The following is a 21,852-nucleotide window of genomic DNA, read 5'->3' on the forward strand; positions in this document are numbered from 1 at the left end:
TTGTAAGAGGCGCTGGGGACTTCAGCAGGTAGGAGGCTGTTCACATGGCGCAGAATACAGACGTGGGCGCTGGACCAGGTTAATGCTCATTTATTTGCTCATCTCTAGTTGCTTTAATGCACTCAAGTATTCAGCATCTCGTGCTGCTCAACAAACTATTTAGCATTTTCCCGATGCAAAGCATAATCATATGTGGATGAGAAATTGGATACTTTCTTAGCACAGACTACATGCAGGGAAATTAATCATTAGAATACTCGTTAGAATGCAGTAAAGTGCTTCTCTGGCTGATGTGACACTATAACACCCTTCCAACTCTAACATTCTATGATTCTATCAAACAGAGGTTGGACAGACATCTGTCTGGGATGATTTAGTGAATCCTGCTTTGAGCAGGGGGTTGGACCAGATGACCCAGGAGGTCCCTTCCAACTCTAACATTCTGTGATTCTATTTCAAGAAAAGCACATCCAGCCCATGAATGGCAGCGCTTCCCAGGACTCACATTCAAAGATGATATTTCATATTTTTTTATTTCATAACTTAAAATAGAAGAGATACAACGCGTTTCGGATACAGTATATATCCTTCTTCAGGTATCATAAAAACACAGTACAAATGAGAGGATTTGTACTGTGTTTTTATGATACCTGAAGAAGGATATATACTGTATCCGAAACGCGTTGTATCTCTTCTATTTTAAGTTATGAAATAAAAAAATATGAAATATCATCTTTGAATGTGAGTCCTGGGAAGCGCTGCCATTCATGGGCTGGATGTGCTTTTCTTGAATTACTCATCCTGTGTGAGCCTTACTCTGGCTCTTTCACTTGGATCCACCCGAGGCAAGCTGCAAGCCCTGTATATTGAAAAGTATCTCAGAGGGAATTCTGAGGATACATAATTTAAAGCCATTTCAGTCTTTTATCAGGTGAGTGCATAAAATTGTGCACCCTTTAAAGACTATAATATTGTGTTTACGCACTTAGGGCGCCGCGATTTGTCTGTTCTTCTTTCCCAAACAGGGTTTTTTTGTATATTCTGTGATTCTAAGTAGCTACTTGAAGTTACCATTTTACAACACAAGTTCAACCTTATACAACAAGAAAACACACCAAATACTCATCCTTAGGATCAAAGGCAACGCTTAATACTGGAGCACTGTGTCCACGCAGAGTCTTCTGTACACTGCTGTCTTCCACCTGCACAACCTTCACCAAGAAATCCCTAAAAGAAGATCAAAATACCATTAATAAAGCAAATCTCAACATAAATTTAGAACCATCCTTAGGGGTGCACGCATGTGGGGGTGCACGCATCACGGAAGAAAAGCGTCACGGAGCTAAGTGTCGTGATACAGCAGTTATTCAATGGCAGTTAGTCAGGGCAGGAGTCAGGTAACCCACACTCTGCACTCCACTCTATCCATGTGCTTTATTTCTATCCTCCTATGCTCCCTTGCAGTCCACTTTCACCGACCAATCCCCCTTCCATCACGACTCATATACATCAACTCCTCACTCCTTCCCTCTCCCATGTACAGCACCCATACACTTCTCATCTTTCTGAAAAACCTGTCCATCTTGCCCAAACACACTGCATAAAAAACTTCATACAATTCCAAAAACTACTTGCTTTTTATCTTCCTACTCCTACTGATTTCAGGGGACATATCCCCCAACCCTGGTCCACCATCCACCAACCTCAACCCCTACCCTACCTCACATAGAAACCTTAATAATATTACTTATATTACTTGCACTCCTTCATCTCCTTCTTTTAATTGTGCCCTTTGGAATCCACGGTCTGTATACAACAAGCTTCCTTTCCTACACAATTACTTTCTGAAAAACTCTCTGAATCTGCTGGCCCTCACGGAAACCTGGATTCAGGATTCTGACACGGTCTCTCCTGCTGCCATTTCCCATGGTGGCTTACAATTCTCACATTCCCTGAGACCTACAAACAGATCTGGTGGTGGAGTCGGCATACTTCTCTCCCCACAATGCACCTTCCAGGTCATCCCCGCAGCTCCATCACTCTCATTCCCTTTTTTTGAGCTCCACACCATCAGGCTCTTTCGTCCCCTCTCCCTCAGAGTAGCAGTCATATACCGGCCCATTTCTCTGCCTGGCTGTCGCACTTCATGTCCTCAGAACTACCAACCCTTACCCTGGGAGACTTCAACATCCCCATAAACAGCCCCACGTCCACATCTGCATCCCAGCTTCTATCACTAACCGCTTCTCTAGGCCTCTCACAGCTCTCAACCTCTGAGACACACAAGGACGGTAACACCCTTGACCTGGTCTTTGTCCGGCTGTGCTCAATCTCCTACCTAGATAACTCACCGCTTCCCCTCTCTGACCACAACATTCTCTCCTTCATACTCGCAAATCCTCGCCCACCCCAGCACACTCCTACCTACCGCATTCAGAAATCTACATGCCATTAACGCTCATACACTTTCAGACTCCCTACTCATCATTGTCCCCAATCTCTTCTTTTTCCTGTCCTGATCTGGCTGTACATCACTTCAATGACACTCTTAGAAGCACCCTGGACCAAGTAGCGCCCCTCACCCTCAGAACCTCCAAACACAGAGTGAAACAGCCCTGGCTCACATCGCAAACCCGATTTCTCCAGCGATGCTGTAGGTGTGCTGAACGCTTACGGAGGAAAAGAGGCACCCCAGAAGACTTCATACACTTCAAATTTATGTTAAGGACCTATAACTCTGCCCTTCACCTCGCCAAACAGACCTACTTCACCACCCTGATCTCCTCACTAGCCAACAACCCCAAGAAACTTTTTGACACCTTTCACTCCCTCCTCAGGCCAAAAGCACAAGCCCCTATCACAGACATTTGTGCTGATGACCTGGCCTCCCACTTTATAGAGAAAGACAATATCCGTCAGGAAATCCGCTCCCAATCACAAAATTCAGTGACTCCCATCCCTCCCTGCATTTCTCCTGGCTCACTCTCCACATTCGATCCCATCACACAAGAAGAAGTTTCCAGGCTCCTCTCCTCTTCTCGTCCGACTACATGCACCACCGACCCCATTCCCTCACACCTCCTCCAGTCTCTCTCTCCAGTCATCACAACTCACCTAACTACAATCTTTAATCTCTCCCTCTCCTCTGGCATTTTCCCCTCCTCCTTCAAACACTCTATCATTACTCCATTACTAAAGAAACCCGCTCTCGATCCATCCTGCCCAAATAACTTCAGACCGGTCTCCAATCTCCCCTTCATCTCTAAACTCTTGGAGCGCCTGGTCTACTCCCGCCTTACCAGTTACCTCTCCACTCATTCCCTCCTAGACCCTTCACAGTCCGGTTTCCGCCCCCTACATTCGACAGAAACTGCACTGATCAAGGTGACCAATGACCTTCTGACAGCAAAACGTAACGGTGACCACTCTCTGCTCATTCTTCTCGACCTTTCTGTAGCTTTCAACACTGTTGACCACCCTCTCCTACTCTCTAGGCTCCAGTCACTAGGCATTAGGGACACTGCTCTCTCCTCGTTCTCTTCCTACCTTTCTGACCGCTCCTTCAGTGTTCTGTTCTCTGGCTCCACTTCATCTCCTCTTCCTCTCACTGTCGGGGTACCTCAGGGCTCAGTCCTTGGCCCCCTTCTCTTCTCCCTCCACACAGCCCCAATTGGACAGATCAGCAGCAGATTTGGCTTTCAGTATCATCTTTATGCTGATGACACACAACTATACATGTCATCCCCCCGACCTTAGCCCCGCTGTACTACAGAACGCCACTGACTGTCAGTCTGCAGTCTCCAACATCATGTCCGCTCTCTATCTGAAACTCAACCTCTCCAAAACTGAACTTCTTCTGCTCCCGCCATCTACTAACCTCTCTAAATCTCACATTTCCCTCTCTGTGGGTGGCACCATAATAACACCCCGGCAGCAGGTGCGCTGTCTGGGTGTTATGTTTGACTCCAATCTCTCCTTCACCTCCCATATACAATCTCTTGCCCGCTCGTGCCGCTTACACCTAAAGAACATCTCTAGAATCCGCCCTTTACTCACCATGGAAACAACAAAAACCCTCACTGTCGCCCTGATCCACTCCCGCCTGGACTACTGTAACGCTCTATTAATTGGCCTCCCCCTCACGCGACTTTCCCCTCTCCAGTCCATCCTTAATGCAGCAGCCAGGGTCGTCCATCTGGCTAATCGTTACTCGGACGCGTCCGCTCTTCGCCAGTCGTTGCACTGGCTGCCCATTCATTACAGGATACAATTCAAAGTACTTTTTCTCACCCACAAAGCTCTCCACAGTGCGGCACCCCCTTACATCTCCTCCCTCATCTTTGTCTATCAGCCTAACCGACCGCTGCGCTCTGCAAATGACTTCCGACTAACCTCTGCACTAATCCATACCTCCCACTCCTGACTCCAAGACTTCTCCCGCACTGCGCCAATCCTCTGGAATGCTCTGCCCCAAGATATTAGGACCATCCACAATTTGCATAGTTTTAGGCGCTCGCTCAAAACACATTTGTTCAGAGCGGCCTACCACATTCACTAATCAAACTCATTTTATATTTGTGTGTGTGTGTAGCCCATTCACTATCCCCATCTATCCCCCACCCCCTGAAGATGGCTGGACCATCATTGTAAATACATCATTGTAAATACACACCTGTACTTTGTATCTCCCCCACCTCATTGTAGATTGTAAGCCCTCACGAGTAGGGGTCTCTTATTGTGCTCTAATTATTGTATTGTTAACGTTGATACTTATGACTGTTGTGTTTGAAACTGTTAGACTGTAAAGCGCTGCGGAATATGTTGGCGCTATATAAATAAAGATTATTATTATTATTATATAAAGGATTAAGAAGGAGTACACACTTCACACCACGATGGTGCCACCAACATGGAGCGCACCCAGGCACAGCACGGCTAGGCCGCCGCCAACACGGGGCACCCAGGCACGGCCGCAGACACGGGGCACACAGGCACGGCTAGTCCGCCGCCGGCACAGGCCGCCCAGGCACAGCTAGGCCGCCCAGGCACGGCACGGGTCGGCCGCGGACTCGATACACCCAGGCACAACTTGGCCACCGCGGACCACACAGGCACAGCACCAACACCTATTCAATGAGTCTGTGAAAAGCCGTAGGCCGGTTTCAGACGGCTGTATTGAAAACCAGGCCAGTCATGTGCAAAAATTGTCTCCACTTTGTGCCAGAGTTGCGGTCACAGTGTGTGCAACAATTTGGTCTCAAAAGGACTAAAATATTGTGAAACGCAAATTTTATTCTTCCCACAGCAGGTCCAATGTGGAAAATTTGCCCTGTGCACTGGCACACTGGGTGTGTGCTGTTCATGGCGCACACTAACCGCCTACACTCATCTATAATAATAATCTTAATTGATATAGCGCCAACATATTCCGCAGCGCTTTACAGTTTAACAGTTTCAAACACAAGTCATAAGTAACAACGTTAACAATACAATCATTAAAGCACAATAAGATGACCCTGCTCATGAGAGCTTACAATCTACAATGAGGTGGGGTAGATACAAAGTACAGGTATTTACAATGATGTATTTACAATGATGGTCCAGCCATCTTCAGAGAGTGGGGGATAGATGGATAAAGTGAATTGGGCTTTACACGCGCCCTTACACATAAAATGACTTTTATTAGGGAACGTGATAGGCAGCTCTGAACAAATGTTTTGAGGGCGCACCTAAAACTATACAAATTATGAATGGTCCTAATTTCTTGGGATAAAGCATTCCAGAGGATTGGTGCAGTGCGGGAGAAGTCTTGGAGTCGGGAGTGGGAGGTATGGATTAATGCAGAGGTTAGTCGAAAGTCATTTGCAGAACGCAACGGTCAGTTAGGCCGATAGACAGAGATAAGGGAGGAGATATAAGGGGGTGCCGCACTGTGGAGAGCTTTGTGGGTGAGAACAAGTATTTTGAATTAGATTCTATAATGGATGGGCAGCCAGTGTAACGACTGGCGAAGAGCAGCTGCATCTGAATACCGATTAGCCAGGTAGATGACCCTTGCTGCTGCATTAAGGATAGACTGGAGAGGGGAAAGTCGAGTGAGGGGGAGGCCAATTAGTAGAGTGTTACAGTAGTCCAGGCGGGAGTGGATCAAGGCGACAGTGAGTGTTTTTGTTGTTTCCATGGTGAGAAAATAGAATTAGTCATACCGGTAATTCGGTTTCTAGGAACCTTCCATGACAGCAGCATCGGAGAATGTCTCACCGCCCTAATGGGGGACAGGAAACACAAAGAGGTTAAATACCCTCCCCTTCCTGCAACCACCAGTGTTTTTTCTGGCACAGTAGCATGAATAGTTACCACTCAAGTGCAGGAATCATCCAATAAGAATATCAGGTAGGGAGGGAAATTAGTGCTGTCGTGGAAGGTTCCTAGAAACCGAATTACGGGTAAGACTAATTCTATTTTCTCTAGTCACCTTCCACGACAGCAGCATCGGAGTAATACCAACAAACTAATTTCTTAGGGAGGGACAACAGCCTGCAGAACTCATCTGCCGAATGTTAAATCCCTATTAAAATCCAGTCTGTAGTGCCTGGTGAACGTATGGACTGAAGACCAGGTGGCTGCTCTGCATATCTGCTCCGTAGATGCGTCTCCTCTCTCCGCCCATGATGTCGATACCGAACGTGTAGAATGGGCCTTCAATGATGAAGGAGGAGATATGTTCTGAGATGAGTATGCTAGAGATATGGCTTGCTTGATCCAATTAGCGATCGTGTTTTTTGCCACCTTCTTGCCTTTGTTTCTTCCGGAGTGTTGAATGAACAAATTACGATCAATCCTCCAGCTTTCAGTCTGTTGGAGGTAATAGAGAACTACCCTTCGGACATCAAGGGTGTGGAAGGATTCTTGCTTTATATTGGAAGGATTTGGGCAGAATGAAGGCAACACTATGTCCTGCCCCCTGTGGAAATCTGAGGTTACCTTAGGCATGAAAGTGGGGTGTAGACGGAGGATGATACTATCTGTCGTTACAGTTAAGTAAGGCTCCTGCATAGATAGGGCCTGTAGTTCTCCTATCCGTCTAGCGGAAGTAATTGCCACCAAAAAGACAGTTTTAAGAGTAAGAATCTTCAAACTAGCATCTGATAATGGCTCAAATGGGTTTTGGGTTAAGCTATTAAGAACGAAATAAAGGTCCCAAGAGGGAGTGCGATTATGAATTCTGGGACGTATTCTAATAGCTGATGTCATGAAGCGTTTTACCCAATGGTGACTACCTAAGTTCTGGTCGTAAAAGGAACTAAGGGCTGAAACCTGCACCTTTAAGGTGCTAGGCTTGAGTCCTATATCAAGGCCCTTCTGCAGGAAATCAAGTATTTGGGAAATATTTGGATGGAACGGATCTGGAGTGTTCGGATAACACCACGATGTGAATTTTTTCCATACCTTGCCATAAATGGCATTAGTCACTGGTTTTCTGCTCTTTTGAAGAGTTTGAATCACTTCATCAGACAGACCCCTTGCTTTTAGTATTTTGGCTTCAGTAGCCAGGCCGCCAGGTTCAACCTGTGTAAATTCGGCTGTAACAGGGGACCCTGACGAAGGAGGTCGTCCTTTTGAGGTAATGGTAGTGGACACTCCTGGGTCATGTTCATCAGGGCACTGTACCAGCTCCTTCCTGGCCACATGGGGGTGATCAGAATCGTAGTAACCCCATCGGATCGAATTTTCCGTATTGTCCTTGCCATTGGAGGGAAGGCGTAGGCGAGGTTGAACCTCCAGGGGTGGGAAAAGGCATCTATGTCCCACACTCCGTCCGTGGCGTTCAGGGAGAAATATGTTCCTACTTTTGCATTCCGGCTGTTGGCAAATAAATCCACATCCGGGGTCCCCCATCGCTTCACTAGGGAGAGGAAGACCTCCTGGTCTAGGCACCATTTCACCGGATGTACGTCCTTCCTGCTGAGGAAATCTGCCTGGGTGTTGGCGGATCCTTTTAGATGGACCGCTGTGATGGATAGGAGGTGTTTTTCTGCCCAGGAAAATTTTTTTTGCAGCAACCAATTTTAATTTTGAGTATCTTGTACCCCCTTGGTGACGGAGGTACGCTACCGTGGTCATATTGTCGGAATACATGGTGACCGTGGAGGAGGGACGATGCAGCCTTCAGTGTCTGCTCTACCGCCTTCAGCGCTCTGAAGTTTGATGAGCTGGCTCTGATGTCTTGAGACCATATTCCCTGGAAGTGGGTCTTTCCCACTATGGCTCCCCATCCCCTTCGACTGGCATCTGATGTGAGTATCTTTAGGGGAAGCTGGTCCCAGCTGACCCCTTTTTGGAGATTCTGCCGGCGTTGCCACCATGTCAGGGATACCTTGACGTGATTGGGAAGAGGTACTTTTTTTGGATAGGGAGATCTACGGTCTGTCCCAGGATGAGAGTATTTGAATCTGAAGAGCTCTTGTATGGGCTTGGGCCCAGGGTACCATCTGGATGCAGGACGTTAAGGAACCCAGGATAGACATAGAGTGCCGAAGGGTGGGGGCCTTCAGGACTCTGTATTCTGAGATCTTCTGTACCAGATCGAGCTTACGCTCTCTGGGCAGAAAGGATTTCCTTACTTCTGAATTTAGCAGGACCCCTAGAAACTTCTTTTTTGTGAAGGGAAGAAGGTCTGACTTCTCCAGGTTTGGGATCCAACCTAAGGTTTCCAGTATCTCTATAGAGTTTTTGTCACATCGGAGTTTAGAAGGGAGGCCGTCTCAAGAAAGCGAAGGGGTTCCTGGCCGATGCCTCGGCGGAATCAGTTCGGGTGGCAGCCAAATCCGCGGTCCTCTCTAACTCAGCTAGAAGGGCCCTATGGTTGAAATCCTGGAGTGGCAACATCACATCAAAAGCGAAACTTTGTGCCATCCCATTTCAAGGTCACTATTTGTTTGGTCCAGCCCTCGACGATATCTTGGAGAAGGCTACGGACAAAAAGAAGGCGCTTGCAGAACAAAGGAATCCCAGAAAACGTTTTTTTTCGTTCCTCCAAAGATCAAACTTCCCAAAGGGAATTCAAGGGGAAAGGTAAAACAGGCCGCTGGAGTTATCCCAAAGGGTGGAAGGGCAGGAACATCCTTGTCCCCCAACACCAGCAAACCCCTGACAAACAGTGACTACTCTCGGCCTGTGGGGGGGTCGACTCTCGAACTTCGTCCACCAATAAAGTACCATCTCCTCAAACCAGTGGGTGCTCAGAACAATCCAGTATGGATTAGAACTAGAATTCGAGAGTCCTCCCCCTCAGTGCCTAAGGATCACCTCGTTGCAGGATCTCCATTCCCGGAACGCACTGGTTTCGGGTATTCAGGATTTGCTGCAGGCAGGCGTGATCTCTCCTGTACCGCCACAAGAGACAGGCAAAGGCCATTATTCTCGTCTCTTCTTGATCAGAAAACCTTCAGGGAAGCACAGGATCATCATCAACCTCAAGCCCCTAAATCGGGTGATCACATACAGGAGATTCAAGATGGAATCAATCAAGTCGGCAATTCCCCCTAATTGGCAAGAATTGGGTGATGGCTACGATAGATTTGACAGACGCTTATTACCATGTTCCCATTCATAATAATAATAATCTTTATTTTTATATAGCGCTAACATATTCCGCAGCGCTTTACAGTTTTGCACACATTATCACCACTGTCCCCGATGGGGCTTACAATCTAAATTCACCATCAGTATGTCTTTGAAATGTGGAAGGAAACCGGAGTGCCCGGAGGAAACCCACGCAAACACGAAAAGAACATACAAACTCTTTGCAGATGTTGTCCAAAGTGGGATTAGAATCCAGGACTCCAGCGCTGCAATGCTGCAGTGCTATCCACTGAGCGACTGTGCTGCCCATCAAAGCTACCGGAAATTTCTCAGATTTGCAATTGCCCAGGATTATCAAATCATCCATTACCAATTCAACGCCCTCCTGTTTGGCATCTCGTCAGCACCTCGAGTGTTCACAAAGATCATGATGGAAGCGGTTGATCTTCATTCGACATCAGAGGATTTGTATAGAGAAGTGGAAGGGAATCCAGAATCACCTCTCTAGAAGTACCCTGGGTTAGGTGACCCTCCAGGGTTCGGAGCCAGCGAAACAGTGATCTAGCCACACAGGTAAATGATACGTTCGTTTTTAGGAGGTTAGTGGAGGTATCCCAGGATATCCTTAGCAGGCTTTCAATTTTGCGATCCATGGGGTCCCTGAGTTGAGAGGAGTCCTCAAATGGGAGGGCTGTCTTTTTCGTCACTCTGGAGACCTGCATATCTACTTTAGGAGTATCCCAAAGGGAGATATCACCATCTAACGGGAAGCGATTTTTTAATTCAGAGGGAACACTAAGTCCCTTCTCCGGAGATTCCCATTTGTGAAGAATGAGGCTCTGCACATTTTCATGCACGGGAAATCCATTTAGCTTCCTAGGTTTGAGGCCTCCAAACATTTCGTCCTGCACGGATTGTTTCACCTCCTCTTCCGCCACACCCATTGTACCCCTCACCATACTCCTGTATGTTCTCAGAGGAAAAATAATATTTTTTAGTATCATCTCGGGGGGGGGGGGGGTGTAATTCACCAGAATCTGAATCAGACTTCACAGCTACTAATTTCCTCTTTTTTGGAGGAGGGGGCTGTGGCAATAAGGTATGGGACAGGGCCGATACCGAGGATTGAACCTCTTGTTTAATGAGGAACTTGATACTCTCAAGCAGGGAGGGTTGTTCGGCCCGTAACACCTCATCAGTGCAGGATTGGCAAAGCTTCTTGTTGGATGCAGAAGGAAGTCTGGCAGCACATACGCCACACTTGTGACTGGACGCTTTATCCTTCCTAGGGGCAGGAGCCTTGTCTCCCTAAAAAACGAGAGAGATGGGGCTAAGCCTATTAAACCACCTAGGGGAAAGGGACCTTCATCCACTACTTACAGTAGGAGGGAGGACGCTGGGCTCAGCAGAGGCAGAGAGGGGAATTTTATCGCCATCCATGGCCCTGTCTGTCCGTCAGTCACACAGAACAGTCAGAGGGTCTTACCTGGTGGCATTCCCAACCAGGATTAAATAATCGAGGTCACAGCGTCATTTGATCGTGCTCCTCTCCCAGGTCTGCAGGTGGTGCGGGGGGCACCCGGGAACACCCAATGAGGCTGCGGACTCCGTGAGACCAGCAGTGATGCCGGGCGCGCGTGCGTTCCACTCTGGAACGCACCGGAAGTAAATCGGAAATTCGGGATTGCGTCACTTCTGATGCGCGTGTACCACGCCGTCCAGAGCCAAGGAGAGGAGGAAGCCGGGGAGCTAGAGAGGACCCCGGTCGCACGTAACCGCCCCGCTTTCCCCCGGAGGGGGCGCGGGAGGGGTGGCAAAGGTGGGTCCGGAGTCACATAAGAACATGGAGACAGGAGCAGCGTACGGAGGAAGGAGAGCGGAGCCCCCGAACCTCAGCTGCATGGCTTTAGGTAAATGAAACTGGGTACTCCGGTCGCCGGCCACGGCAGCACCACAGTAGGACCTCTTCATGCCCTTCATTCCCCATGGGGGGACAAGAAAAACACTGATGGTTGCAGGAAGGGTAGGGTATTTAACCTCTGTGTTTCCTGTCCCCCATTAGGGCGGGGAGACATCCTCCGAAGCTGCTGTTGTGGAAGGTGACTAGAGAAAAGGGCGGATTCCAGAGATGTTCTTTAGGTGTAATCTGAAAGAACCCTACGGCAGAATTCACACACTGACCACAGTGCGTGGACTAATATATGTCTATGAGGCTGCTAGTTATGGTCACGACACTCAAGCAAGCACCGCAGCCCCTTCAGATAGGGGATCAGTGAAGATACAAGAGTAGGACCCCCATCAATCTGATACAGACAGCCTATAAGAAGGATAGGTCATTAATATCGAACGCAGCATTTATGAGCATGATGCATTCTCCCTTACCCGGAGCCAGCTGCAATCTTAGAGCCATCTGTGTTAAAGACTACGTGATTAGCATTGGTGGTGAAACGCGTCAGAATTCCATCCGGGTCGCCAGCGGGAAACGTGTGCATCTGAATTGCATTGTTGGAAGATGCTATGACCACTTTTCCATCCTGATTAAAAAAATTTACATTAAAAATACCTACAAGAACAAAAATGCATTACATGTGCAGGTAACTCCGAGGTTCTCCATACATCAAAGATAATGATTGTGCACACAATGTAGTGTGAACGGAGCCTTGACAAGGTGTAATAAAGGGGTTGCAGTGTGAATTACCCACCAATCTAAACTTTTCCAGGAATGACCTCTACTAACATGTTGGTTTCTATGAGGAGGTCAGTGCAGATCTGGATGCTGGTCGTGCGGCTGATGGCATTTATCTGGACTTTATAAAGACAACTGATCCTGTACCACATAACAGCCTTAAGGCGGGGTCACACTTGCGAGTTCAGCACAAGAAACTCACGCGAGTCTCTCGCATCAATAACTGCCACTGCAGCCGGCACTCGGGACCAGAGTGTGCGGCTGCATGTATTTCTATTCATCCTGCATGCTCCGGTCCCGAGTGCTGGCGGCAGAGCTGGTTATTGATGCGAGTTTCTCAAATTGTACTCGCAAGTGTGACCCCGGCCTAACACTGAAGCTACAAAGGCCTGAACTGGGGGAAACTATATGCAGATGGGTATGGAATTGGCTAAATGACAGGAAACAAAGAGTGGTCATAAATGGTACATTCTCTAAATGGGATATAGTCAGCAGTGGGGACCGCAGGGATCTGTACTGGAAGCAGTGGGGACCGCAGGGATCTGTACTGGGAGTGGTGGGGACCGCAGGGATCTGTACTCGGGAGCGGTGGAGACAGCAGGGATCTGTACTGGGAGTGGTGGGGCCCGCAGGGATCTGTACTAAGAGAAGGGGGGGCAGCAGGGATCTGTACTAAGAGAAGGGGGGGCAGCAGGGATCTCTACTGGGAGCTCTCATATTACAGAAGATGGAGGCCTCTCCTATATTACACGGGATGGAAGCCTCTCCTATATTACACGGGATGGAGGACTCTCCTATATTACACGGGATGGAAGCCTCTCCTATATTACACGGGATGGAGGACTCTCCTATATTACACGGGATGGAGGACTCTCCTATATTACACGGGATGGAGGACTCTCCTATATTACACGGGATGGAGGCCTCTCCTACATTACACGGAATGGAGGCCTCTCCTATATTACAGAGGATGGAGGCCTCTCCTATATTACAGAGGATGGAGGCCTCTCCTATATTACACTGGATGGCGACCCCTCCTATATTACACAGGATGGAGACCTCTCCTATATTACAGAGGATGGAGGCCTCTCCTATATTACACGGGATGGAGGCCTCTCCTATATTACACCGTATGGAGACCTCTCCTATATTACACCGGATGGAGACCCCTCCTATATTACACCGGATGGAGACCCCTCCTATATTACAGAGGATGGAGGCCTCTCCTATATTACAGAGGATGGAGGCCTCTCCTATATTACACGGAATGGAGGCCTCTCCATATATTACACCGGATGGAGACCTCTCCTATATTACACAGGATGGAGGCCTCTCCTATATTACACAGGATGGAGGCCTCTCCTATATTACACAGGATGGAGGCCTCTCCTATATTACACCGGATGGAGGCCTCTCCTATATTACACAGGATGGAGGCCTCTCCTATATTACATGGGATGGAGACCTCTCCTATATTACAGAGGATGGAGGTTTCTTCTATATTACACGGGATGGAGGCCTCTCCTATATTACACCGTATGGAGACCTCTCCTATATTACACAGGATGGAGGCCTCTCCTATATTACACCGGATGGAGGCCTCTCCTATATTACACAGGATGGAGGCCTCTTCTATATTACACCGGATGGAGGCCTCTCCCTATTATGTTTAGCTTAGAATACAGACGCCTCAGAGGAGATCTCGTTTACCTGTATAATATATGTGTGCTCAGTACAGAAGACGGCACAGGACTTATTCCTTCCATAGACCATACTAATTACTAGGGGGCACTCATTACGGGGGAAGAAAGGCGATTCTGACAGCTAAATAGGAAAGGATTCTTTACAGTTAGAGCAGTGAGCCTGTGAAATGCTGACCACAAGAGGTAGTAATGGTTGACACTATAATAGCTTTAATACATGGGACAGATGATTTCCTCGATACACAGAACATTGCGGGTCATAGATAATTTAGTGACAAAATGTAGAATTGGTGGAGAAAGGTTGAACTTGATGGACGGGGTCTTTTTTCAACCTATATAACTGTGTAACTATGTAAGGCCGGGTTCACACGTCCTAATATTTCTGTTAATGGAAAAAACAGTACAGGAGGAAGTCAGTGTCCGTGTGTGTAACACTTGCAGCAGACGTGTGGCAACCATGTGCCGCATCAGTACCACACATACTAGCGCCTGGGAATCAGCAGTACAGTAAGCGCTGTTCCACAGCACCGGGTGCTGAATATGGATCTCATCATTCTCCTTCTCTGTCGGCGATCAGCACGAGCAGGGGATAATGTTGAGTTATATTCAACTGATAACAGGGAGAGCAGGCAGCGGCTGATGGGACTATTACTTCCATCAGCCTACACCTGCTGTCGCAAATAACAATGAGAGCAGGAGCAGGGAGTATTCATCAACCTGCACTATAAATAAATAAAAAATCCGGCATGGGTTCCCCTGTATTTTCTATAACCAGCCAGGCAAAACTGACAGAGCCATCTTCAGCACCTGGCACTGGGGAACAGCGCTTACTGTACTGCTGCTTCTCAGGCACCGGGACATGTCACATGGATGACATCCCAGTGTGTCATCCACGTACAGGACGTTTTGAGGCCTGTGCTGCCACTAAAAAATGGACATGTCTACATGCGGGTCACACGGTCAGTGGAAACACACTGACATGTGCACAGCAACATAGATTTCAATGTGTCTATGTGTGTAAGTGTCTCCAGTACATGTGAAAACTGTCACCACATGTACCAGAGAAACGTACATCTGAAAGAGGCCTAACAAAGAGAACAGGAGCCTAAGGCCATGTTCACACGCTGCGGGTTCCTCTGCGGGTTAATCCCGCAGCGGAATTGAAAATCTGCAGGGCAAAACCGCTGTGGTTATCCCTGCAGATTTATCGCGGCTTGTTCCGCGGTTTCCGCTGCGGGATTACTGCTGTACTATTGATGCTGCATATGCAGCAATATGCAGCATCAATAGTAATGTAAAAAATAATAAAAATTGGCTATACTCACCCTCTGACGTCGCGATCTCCCCGGCGCTGCAAGCGGCTGTGCCGACAAGGACCTTCGTGACGTCACGGTCATGTGACCGCGGCGTCATCACGGTCATGTGACCGCGACGTCACCACAGGTCCTGTTCGGCACAGCAACTGAGACCGGACGGCCGCGGGCAGCGCTGATAGGTGAGTATAGCTTCATTTTTTATTTTAATTCTTTTTTTTACACTATTTTATGGTTCCCAGGGCCTGGAGGAGAGTCTCCTCTCCTCCACCCCGGGTACCACCCGCACATTATCCGCTTACTTCCCGCAACGTGGGCACAGCCCCATGCGGGAAGTAAGCGGTTCAATGCATTTCTATGGGTGCAGAATCGCAGCGATTCTGCACAAAGAAGTGACATGCTGCGGGTTGTAAACCGCTGCGTTTCTGCGCGGTTTTTCCCGCAGCATGTGCACTGCGGTTTGCGGTTTCCATAGGGTTTACATGTTAATGTAAACGCTATGGAAACTGCTGCGGACCCGCAGCATCAAAATCGCGGCGGTTCCGCGGTAAAAACCGCAGCATGTGAACATGGCCTAAGACATGACAGTAAATAGAGGTTTATAGGGACATAGCAAAATTAAACTTGTGCTTACTTTTAAAGCAAATGAATGCGCCTTTTCTCCAACACTGATGGACTTGGGGTCATCATCCTCTATATTTTCCCAGATGCGAATGTCTCCATCACTGCCGCAGGTCACCAGACAGCTAGGAAGCAATCAGAGGAACGTTACGTGCTGCAGACAGCCATCCGGGGTGGAAGTAAGCTAGGAGCAGGAGCTCAAGTTCACCATCCATGTGTCACCCACATATGTTTCAAGATCAGGAGGCGTTAGAGAAAAATGAATAGCGCATGGTTGCGTCACTTGAATAATGGTGTTTGGCACTCAGATTGGACGAGATCCCATTTCATGACAACTATCGAAAAATTTTGGATGCTTGACTAACCTATAGTGGGTTCATGTGCGAGTATGCGCCCAGACCTACCCCAGGGACGCACACTTGAGTCCTCTAGACCCTTGGGTATCATCACCACGCTTAATAATCAGTGGCAGGACATACGTAAAATTCTGGATCGGAATTGGGGTATCCTCCCGAATTGAGCCCATATTGATACCCCATATCTCCAAGAAACCGAATATAGTGGCAAGATGGGCAAAAAACCTGAAGGACACCCTGTGTCACAGCCATTATACCCGTCCTACCACCAGACTCAATTTTTGGTACATACCCCTGCGGCTATTGCAATATCTGTCAGCACACAGTTGTACAAGAAGGTTTTTCCATCTCTCTTTTTCCATTTCAGATTTCTCCTAAGAAAGTCTTCAACTGTAAGTCTTGGACTTTGGTATACGCTCTCATATGCAATTGTCCAAAAATCTATGTTGGACAGACAACACAAGAATTGCGTAGAAGACTACAGCAGCATCTCTCTAATATCTCCACTGCCAAAAAAGACCATGAAAAGGGTAAAAACCTAACAGCAACAGCCTTGCACTTTTTGGAGGCGCACAAGAGTTGTCCAACAGGATTGAAGGTAATGGGCCTGGAGGAAATTCCAACTAATATTAGAGGGGTGACATTATTAACAAATTACTCAGATGTGAATCCAAATAGATTCACAGTCTCCTCAGCCTGGCACTCCATGGGCTCAATGAGGAACTCTTATTTATGGGATTCTACAAAAAAGTTTAAAAAAATATTACCCATTTGGCAATCGTTTTCACTCATTTGCTCTCATCTTCTGGCATTTAGGATTGGACACGTAGAAGTATGGATTCAATCAACTTCAAGGACTGTAAACCCAGACTCTACTACTCTTCAGGATTCCCAGTGACTGGAAAAGCGGAACCATTGGACCAGGATTCCATGCACGCAAGAAAATCTGGACCACCCCTATCCTTATGTTCCTGCATACCGTCACTTTTGAAGAACAAGCATATCTCTGATTTCAGAGACTAATGGGACTGCATGACACTCTAGAAAAGGCTACTTTACTGTAAGCGGCTGTGATTCTTAAATATATCTTTGACCTTTATTAAATTTACCTTTCTGTCCATACAGCATTTTCCAACCTATATGAATACCATCTAAAATGCTCATTTTTTCAGCACGCCTATATTCTCTTGTAGGCTTCTAACCTCTATTAATCATTTAGTAATCTTAATTCCTTTGAAACTCACACCTTGGGTCATACTGCACCTTACATTCCGCCATCCTTCATACAGGGGTTGTTCTCTGGTTGTTGCCCTACTACCATATCATATATGACTCTCTACTCCATGATTATGACAGATATTTATAACCTATGCCACAGCACTGCAGCCATGGCCCCTGAGGAAGCCAATATACTGGCGAAACGCGTCGGGCGCACTTTTTGCCCCTATCTCCCCGCTCTCCATACTTCCAGCACAGCTTTCACCGCCTATAGGCGTCTTTCTTTTTACAAGCACCAAACACTGCTCCCCACACAGGTAGCACTGTGCTTCAGGACCCATACCAGGAGTCTGTCAGCTCTTGCCCTATTCTCTTCATTGCTTGCGGGCATTTCACAGTATTTGCAGCAACATTTCTGGTTAGCCTTATTTAGCTAGATAGAAGCCTGCCCACATCTCCTTTTAGGCGGTTGTGATTCTTTAGCACAGTAGCACTTTATTTATTGGTGCCATTTTTCTCTCTGTGCTAACTGCTATTGGCTATATGTGATTCTTATCTTTCTATGCTGTGTGTGGTCGCATGTTTCATTGTATTTTAGCCATGTGATCTCTAATCTTTGCAGTTACTTTGGTGGCGATTTAGGGTGCAGCCCTATTGTGGGCTTATACAGTTTTTTTTTGTTTTTAATGGTTTTAGCTTTTGTCAGTGTTGTATTTTGAATAAAGATATGTTGTAACTTATTTCTAGTGATCCCTGTATTACACATGCTTCTTTCCTCTCTTTTGCAATGAACTCTATTTTTGGCATGCAACAGGCGATCCTTCTATTTTGGTGGTGCCCTCCATCTTCCTGTTTGTTCTTAAGTTCATGTGCGAGACGCAGACACGGACGTCTGAATAAGGCTTATAGTATATTTAGGCTATGTGCACACGTAAGAAGAGGTGCAAAACTTTCTGCACAAAATCCGCATCTCCTGGCAGAATCCGCAGCCGTGGATTTGCTACGGTTTTTATGCGGAATTGATGCGGATTTCTATAATGGAGGGGTGCAGAAACGCTGCAGATCCGCACCAAAGAAGTGGCATGCACTTCTTTGAAATCCGCAGCAATTCCGCACCATCTGCACAGCTATTTTTTTATCTCATTGATCTACATTGTACTGTACATCACAGTGCGGATCTGCAGCGTTTCTGCGCGGAAAAATCCGCTGCGGACCCGCAGCAAATCCGCATTGTGTGCACACAGCCTTAGGCCAGTCTCATACATTCACAGTCCGAGTACACACTACCATGTCCGAACTGACATCTCCCTCCTCGGGCTGTGAATATCAGATGTGTGAAACCGACTACAAGGGATGAACTTTTTTTTTTTTTTTTCACATGGAATAAGTCTTTACCTTCCAGTTTCATTGAAGCAAACATCTGTGTGACCCTCGAGGTGCGCGTATCGCATGGGCTTCTTTTCGGCAGACATATTCTGCAAGACAGAGGTGACGTTTCAGCATAGATCGTGGAACAAACTAAAGCAGCACAAAAATATATATCAGGCATGCTGTGATTAAAAGCTAAAAAATAAAAAAGCAAAAAAATAAAGAAACAATGTGCGCATGGAGTCTTAGATGGTGGCACGGCCAACAAGTTTTAAAACTGTGTGTGAAAGCAGGAGAGCCGACTAAACCACAATACTGGACGGCCATAAAGTCTCCTTAGGCTACCGTACTTTCACACATCAGGTTTTCGCTGTCAGGCTCAATCCGGCTCATTTTCCTAAAAACAGATCCAGAAATGTTGCTGCAGGATCCAGTTTTTTTTCCCATATACTTGCATTAGTGCCAGATTGCACCTGATGACATTGCGTTTCGTCCAGATTTCACCGGATATAGCAAATCTGCCGTTTCCGGTTTCTTGAAAAAAACGTCCATAGCAACATTTTTTGTCTCCGGCGAAAAAGCCGAAAGCGCCGGATCTGGAAAAAGACGGATTCCGTTTTTTTAAACTGAACATGCTCCAAAAATTTTTTTAGCCAATAATCTAGATATGCTAGCCGGATCCGTAGAAAAAACAGATCCTTCGCATGTTTTTCAAAATCTGCGCCGGATCCGGTTTTTCCAACATTCGCCGGATTGTACTTGATGCATGATGCAAAAACCTGATGTGTGAAAGTAGCCTTATAGTGATTTGCTTTTTTATGGATGAAATTTTCCATCATTTCTTTCAAGCACTTTTTTTCTTAATTTTTGGGGCTTTTCAGAAACATCATGAATATGGTTTTTTTAGGGATAAAAAAAAAACGCGTTTCATATATTTTTATTTAATTTTAATGCAATAAATATCTAATTTTTCCAGTGTTTTTTTTTTAATTCACTCTCACAAAGAATTGTAAAGGATGGGGCAGAAAAAAAAAACAGAAAAAAAAAAAAAATCAATAGGCAAATAGATATTTTATTTTCGACTCGTTTGCGGACTCATGCCACATACATCCACCGGCAGGCTGGTCAGCAGGTGATGGCCATTTAACCCCTTGATGACCCACATTTACTCCATAGGTCGCTAATGAAAGCATGATCCAACTCAGGAGCTGATCCCGTGTCATATGTGGTAGGTATCGAAAGAACGGGCGCTGATCGCTGCAGTTTAACCATTTCAATCTCAGACTGAGGCAATCAAATGACATGGGTTTCCATAGCAACCAGAGGCCTGCTGAAGATCCCCCCCATCATCATCTAGAACCCATTTTGCAAAAATGTTTTGGTTTTTTTTGCCCCAAATACAGGAGCTATAGAATAGGAAAAAATTACTTTCCACAAGATGGACAATCCCTTTAAGAGTATGTGCGCACGTTGCGGATCTGCGTTTTTTTTCTGCGCAGAAACGCTGCAGATCCGCAAGTGATTTACAGTACAATGTAAAAAAAAAAAACGCTGAGCAGATCTTGCGGAAACGCTGTGGATCAAAAGAAATAGCATGTCACGTATTTCTTGCGGATCTGCAGCGTTTTTGTACCCATGCCATCATAGAAATCCGCAGGGGTAAAAACGCACCAAATCCGCACCTGCGTTTTCTGCCAAGAGATGCAGAATCCACACAATAAAATCCTTACGCTAATCTGCAACGTGTGCACATAGCCTAAAAATTATTTCTGGATCCAGTCAGGGGGACAAAGCAAGTGACAGCGTTATTCCTGGCAACAAATCAGATGTCGCCTCTTAGTTCTCGCAGGCGTGATGTACACTGTGAGCAGCCACCTGATTGGTCGCATCACTATTCCCCTTCATGAACATCTGTCTGTCCCCAAGAAGCCCATTGTGGAGAATGAGTGATAGACGAGGACGGATCTGTATCCGTAATAGCAGGGCTGCCTGCACACGTATAACAGGACATGGGGCACAACCCCGATAAGACCACATTATTCCCATATAGTCTCATCACTGAACACGGGAAGTGATAGCTCCGACACCCGGACAAGCCCTAAAGAATGGGCACCTGAGCAGTGAGGTGCGCGGATCACTGACAATGACAAGTCGCACAGAAAACGCAGACAATCGCACGTACCGGGTGTCGGCGCCTCCTCACTCCGCGTTTTCAACTTTCGCGCGTAATTTGCAAGTTGTTAGCGGGAATCTTAGTGACCGGAAACAGGAAGTTGCGTTCCACGACGAGCGTTCCAAACCTCGCTTTTCCAGAAACCACGCCCCCTCGGTATAAGCTATTCTCGGTGACGCCACTGGAGGACGCCAATGTTGTGTACCCGCTGGACACTTTCGGTTTAGCAGAAGGCGCAGCCGCCAGCTTTGTCCTAGCAGTTGTCTGTCTCCCAGCGGCTGGCTGCAGCACCCTGTGTCGCGGATGCTCCTACTCCAGATCATCTCACTACACGGGATGTGTTGTCTGTTACCATGGTGATACAAAGGCCTGCATTGGAGCTGTAGACACGAAATGACAATCTGTTCTTAAACATTTAATTTTTGTTTACAATCGAATTATTTATTACCACATTTCTTTGTGGAAACAACCCCTGCAAAGTTATGTGAACAGTCCACAAGAATGGGGTGGGCCTGCCGCCAAGAGCTGTATGGCTCTGCACCGCCGACCCTTGTGGTAATGGAGACCAGTTATCACTCGCTCGCCCATAGCAACCAGAGCAGAGCTTAGCATGCAGTGAAGCGTCTGGTTGCTATGGGCGACTACCTTTTTCTCTCAGTTTTTTTCTTTGTTGCAACAGTATAAAGTGCTTGGCAGTTAATGGCAATGAAGCTGATGTTCCTCTCTTCTTCACACAGGTAATTTTTCCATCATCCATGTGTGTGCTGACTGCAAGTGTGAACAGAACCATATTTAGCAAGCTTTGCTCATGGTAACTTTTCCATCACTC

General features: G+C 46.9%; 1 protein-coding gene across 3 annotated transcripts in view; it reads right to left on the reverse strand.

The window, feature by feature from the left end:
* Nucleotides 1-21,852, reverse strand: part of WDHD1 (WD repeat and HMG-box DNA binding protein 1) — a 125,308-nt gene that overhangs the window by 60,647 nt on the left and 42,809 nt on the right. Inside the window, exons 1-5 of one of the 3 annotated variants that reach the window (XM_077269924.1) lie at nt 21,033-21,161; nt 18,878-18,957; nt 15,922-16,033; nt 11,968-12,119; nt 1,116-1,227 (exon numbers count right to left, since the gene is read on the reverse strand). In XM_077269924.1, coding sequence (XP_077126039.1) covers nt 1,116-1,227; nt 11,968-12,119; nt 15,922-16,033; nt 18,878-18,954 — 453 coding nt within the window. In that variant the 5' untranslated portion in view covers nt 18,955-18,957; nt 21,033-21,161. Of the gene's footprint in view, nt 1-1,115; nt 1,228-11,967; nt 12,120-15,921; nt 16,034-18,877; nt 18,958-20,963; nt 21,004-21,032; nt 21,162-21,852 lie in introns of those variants that run through there. The other 2 variants (XM_077269934.1, XM_077269941.1) reach the window with 2 other exon arrangements.

The sequence above is a fragment of the Ranitomeya variabilis genome, chromosome 1, assembly GCF_051348905.1.
Source record: "Ranitomeya variabilis isolate aRanVar5 chromosome 1, aRanVar5.hap1, whole genome shotgun sequence".
In the NCBI taxonomy this organism is placed as follows: Eukaryota; Metazoa; Chordata; class Amphibia; order Anura; family Dendrobatidae; genus Ranitomeya; species Ranitomeya variabilis.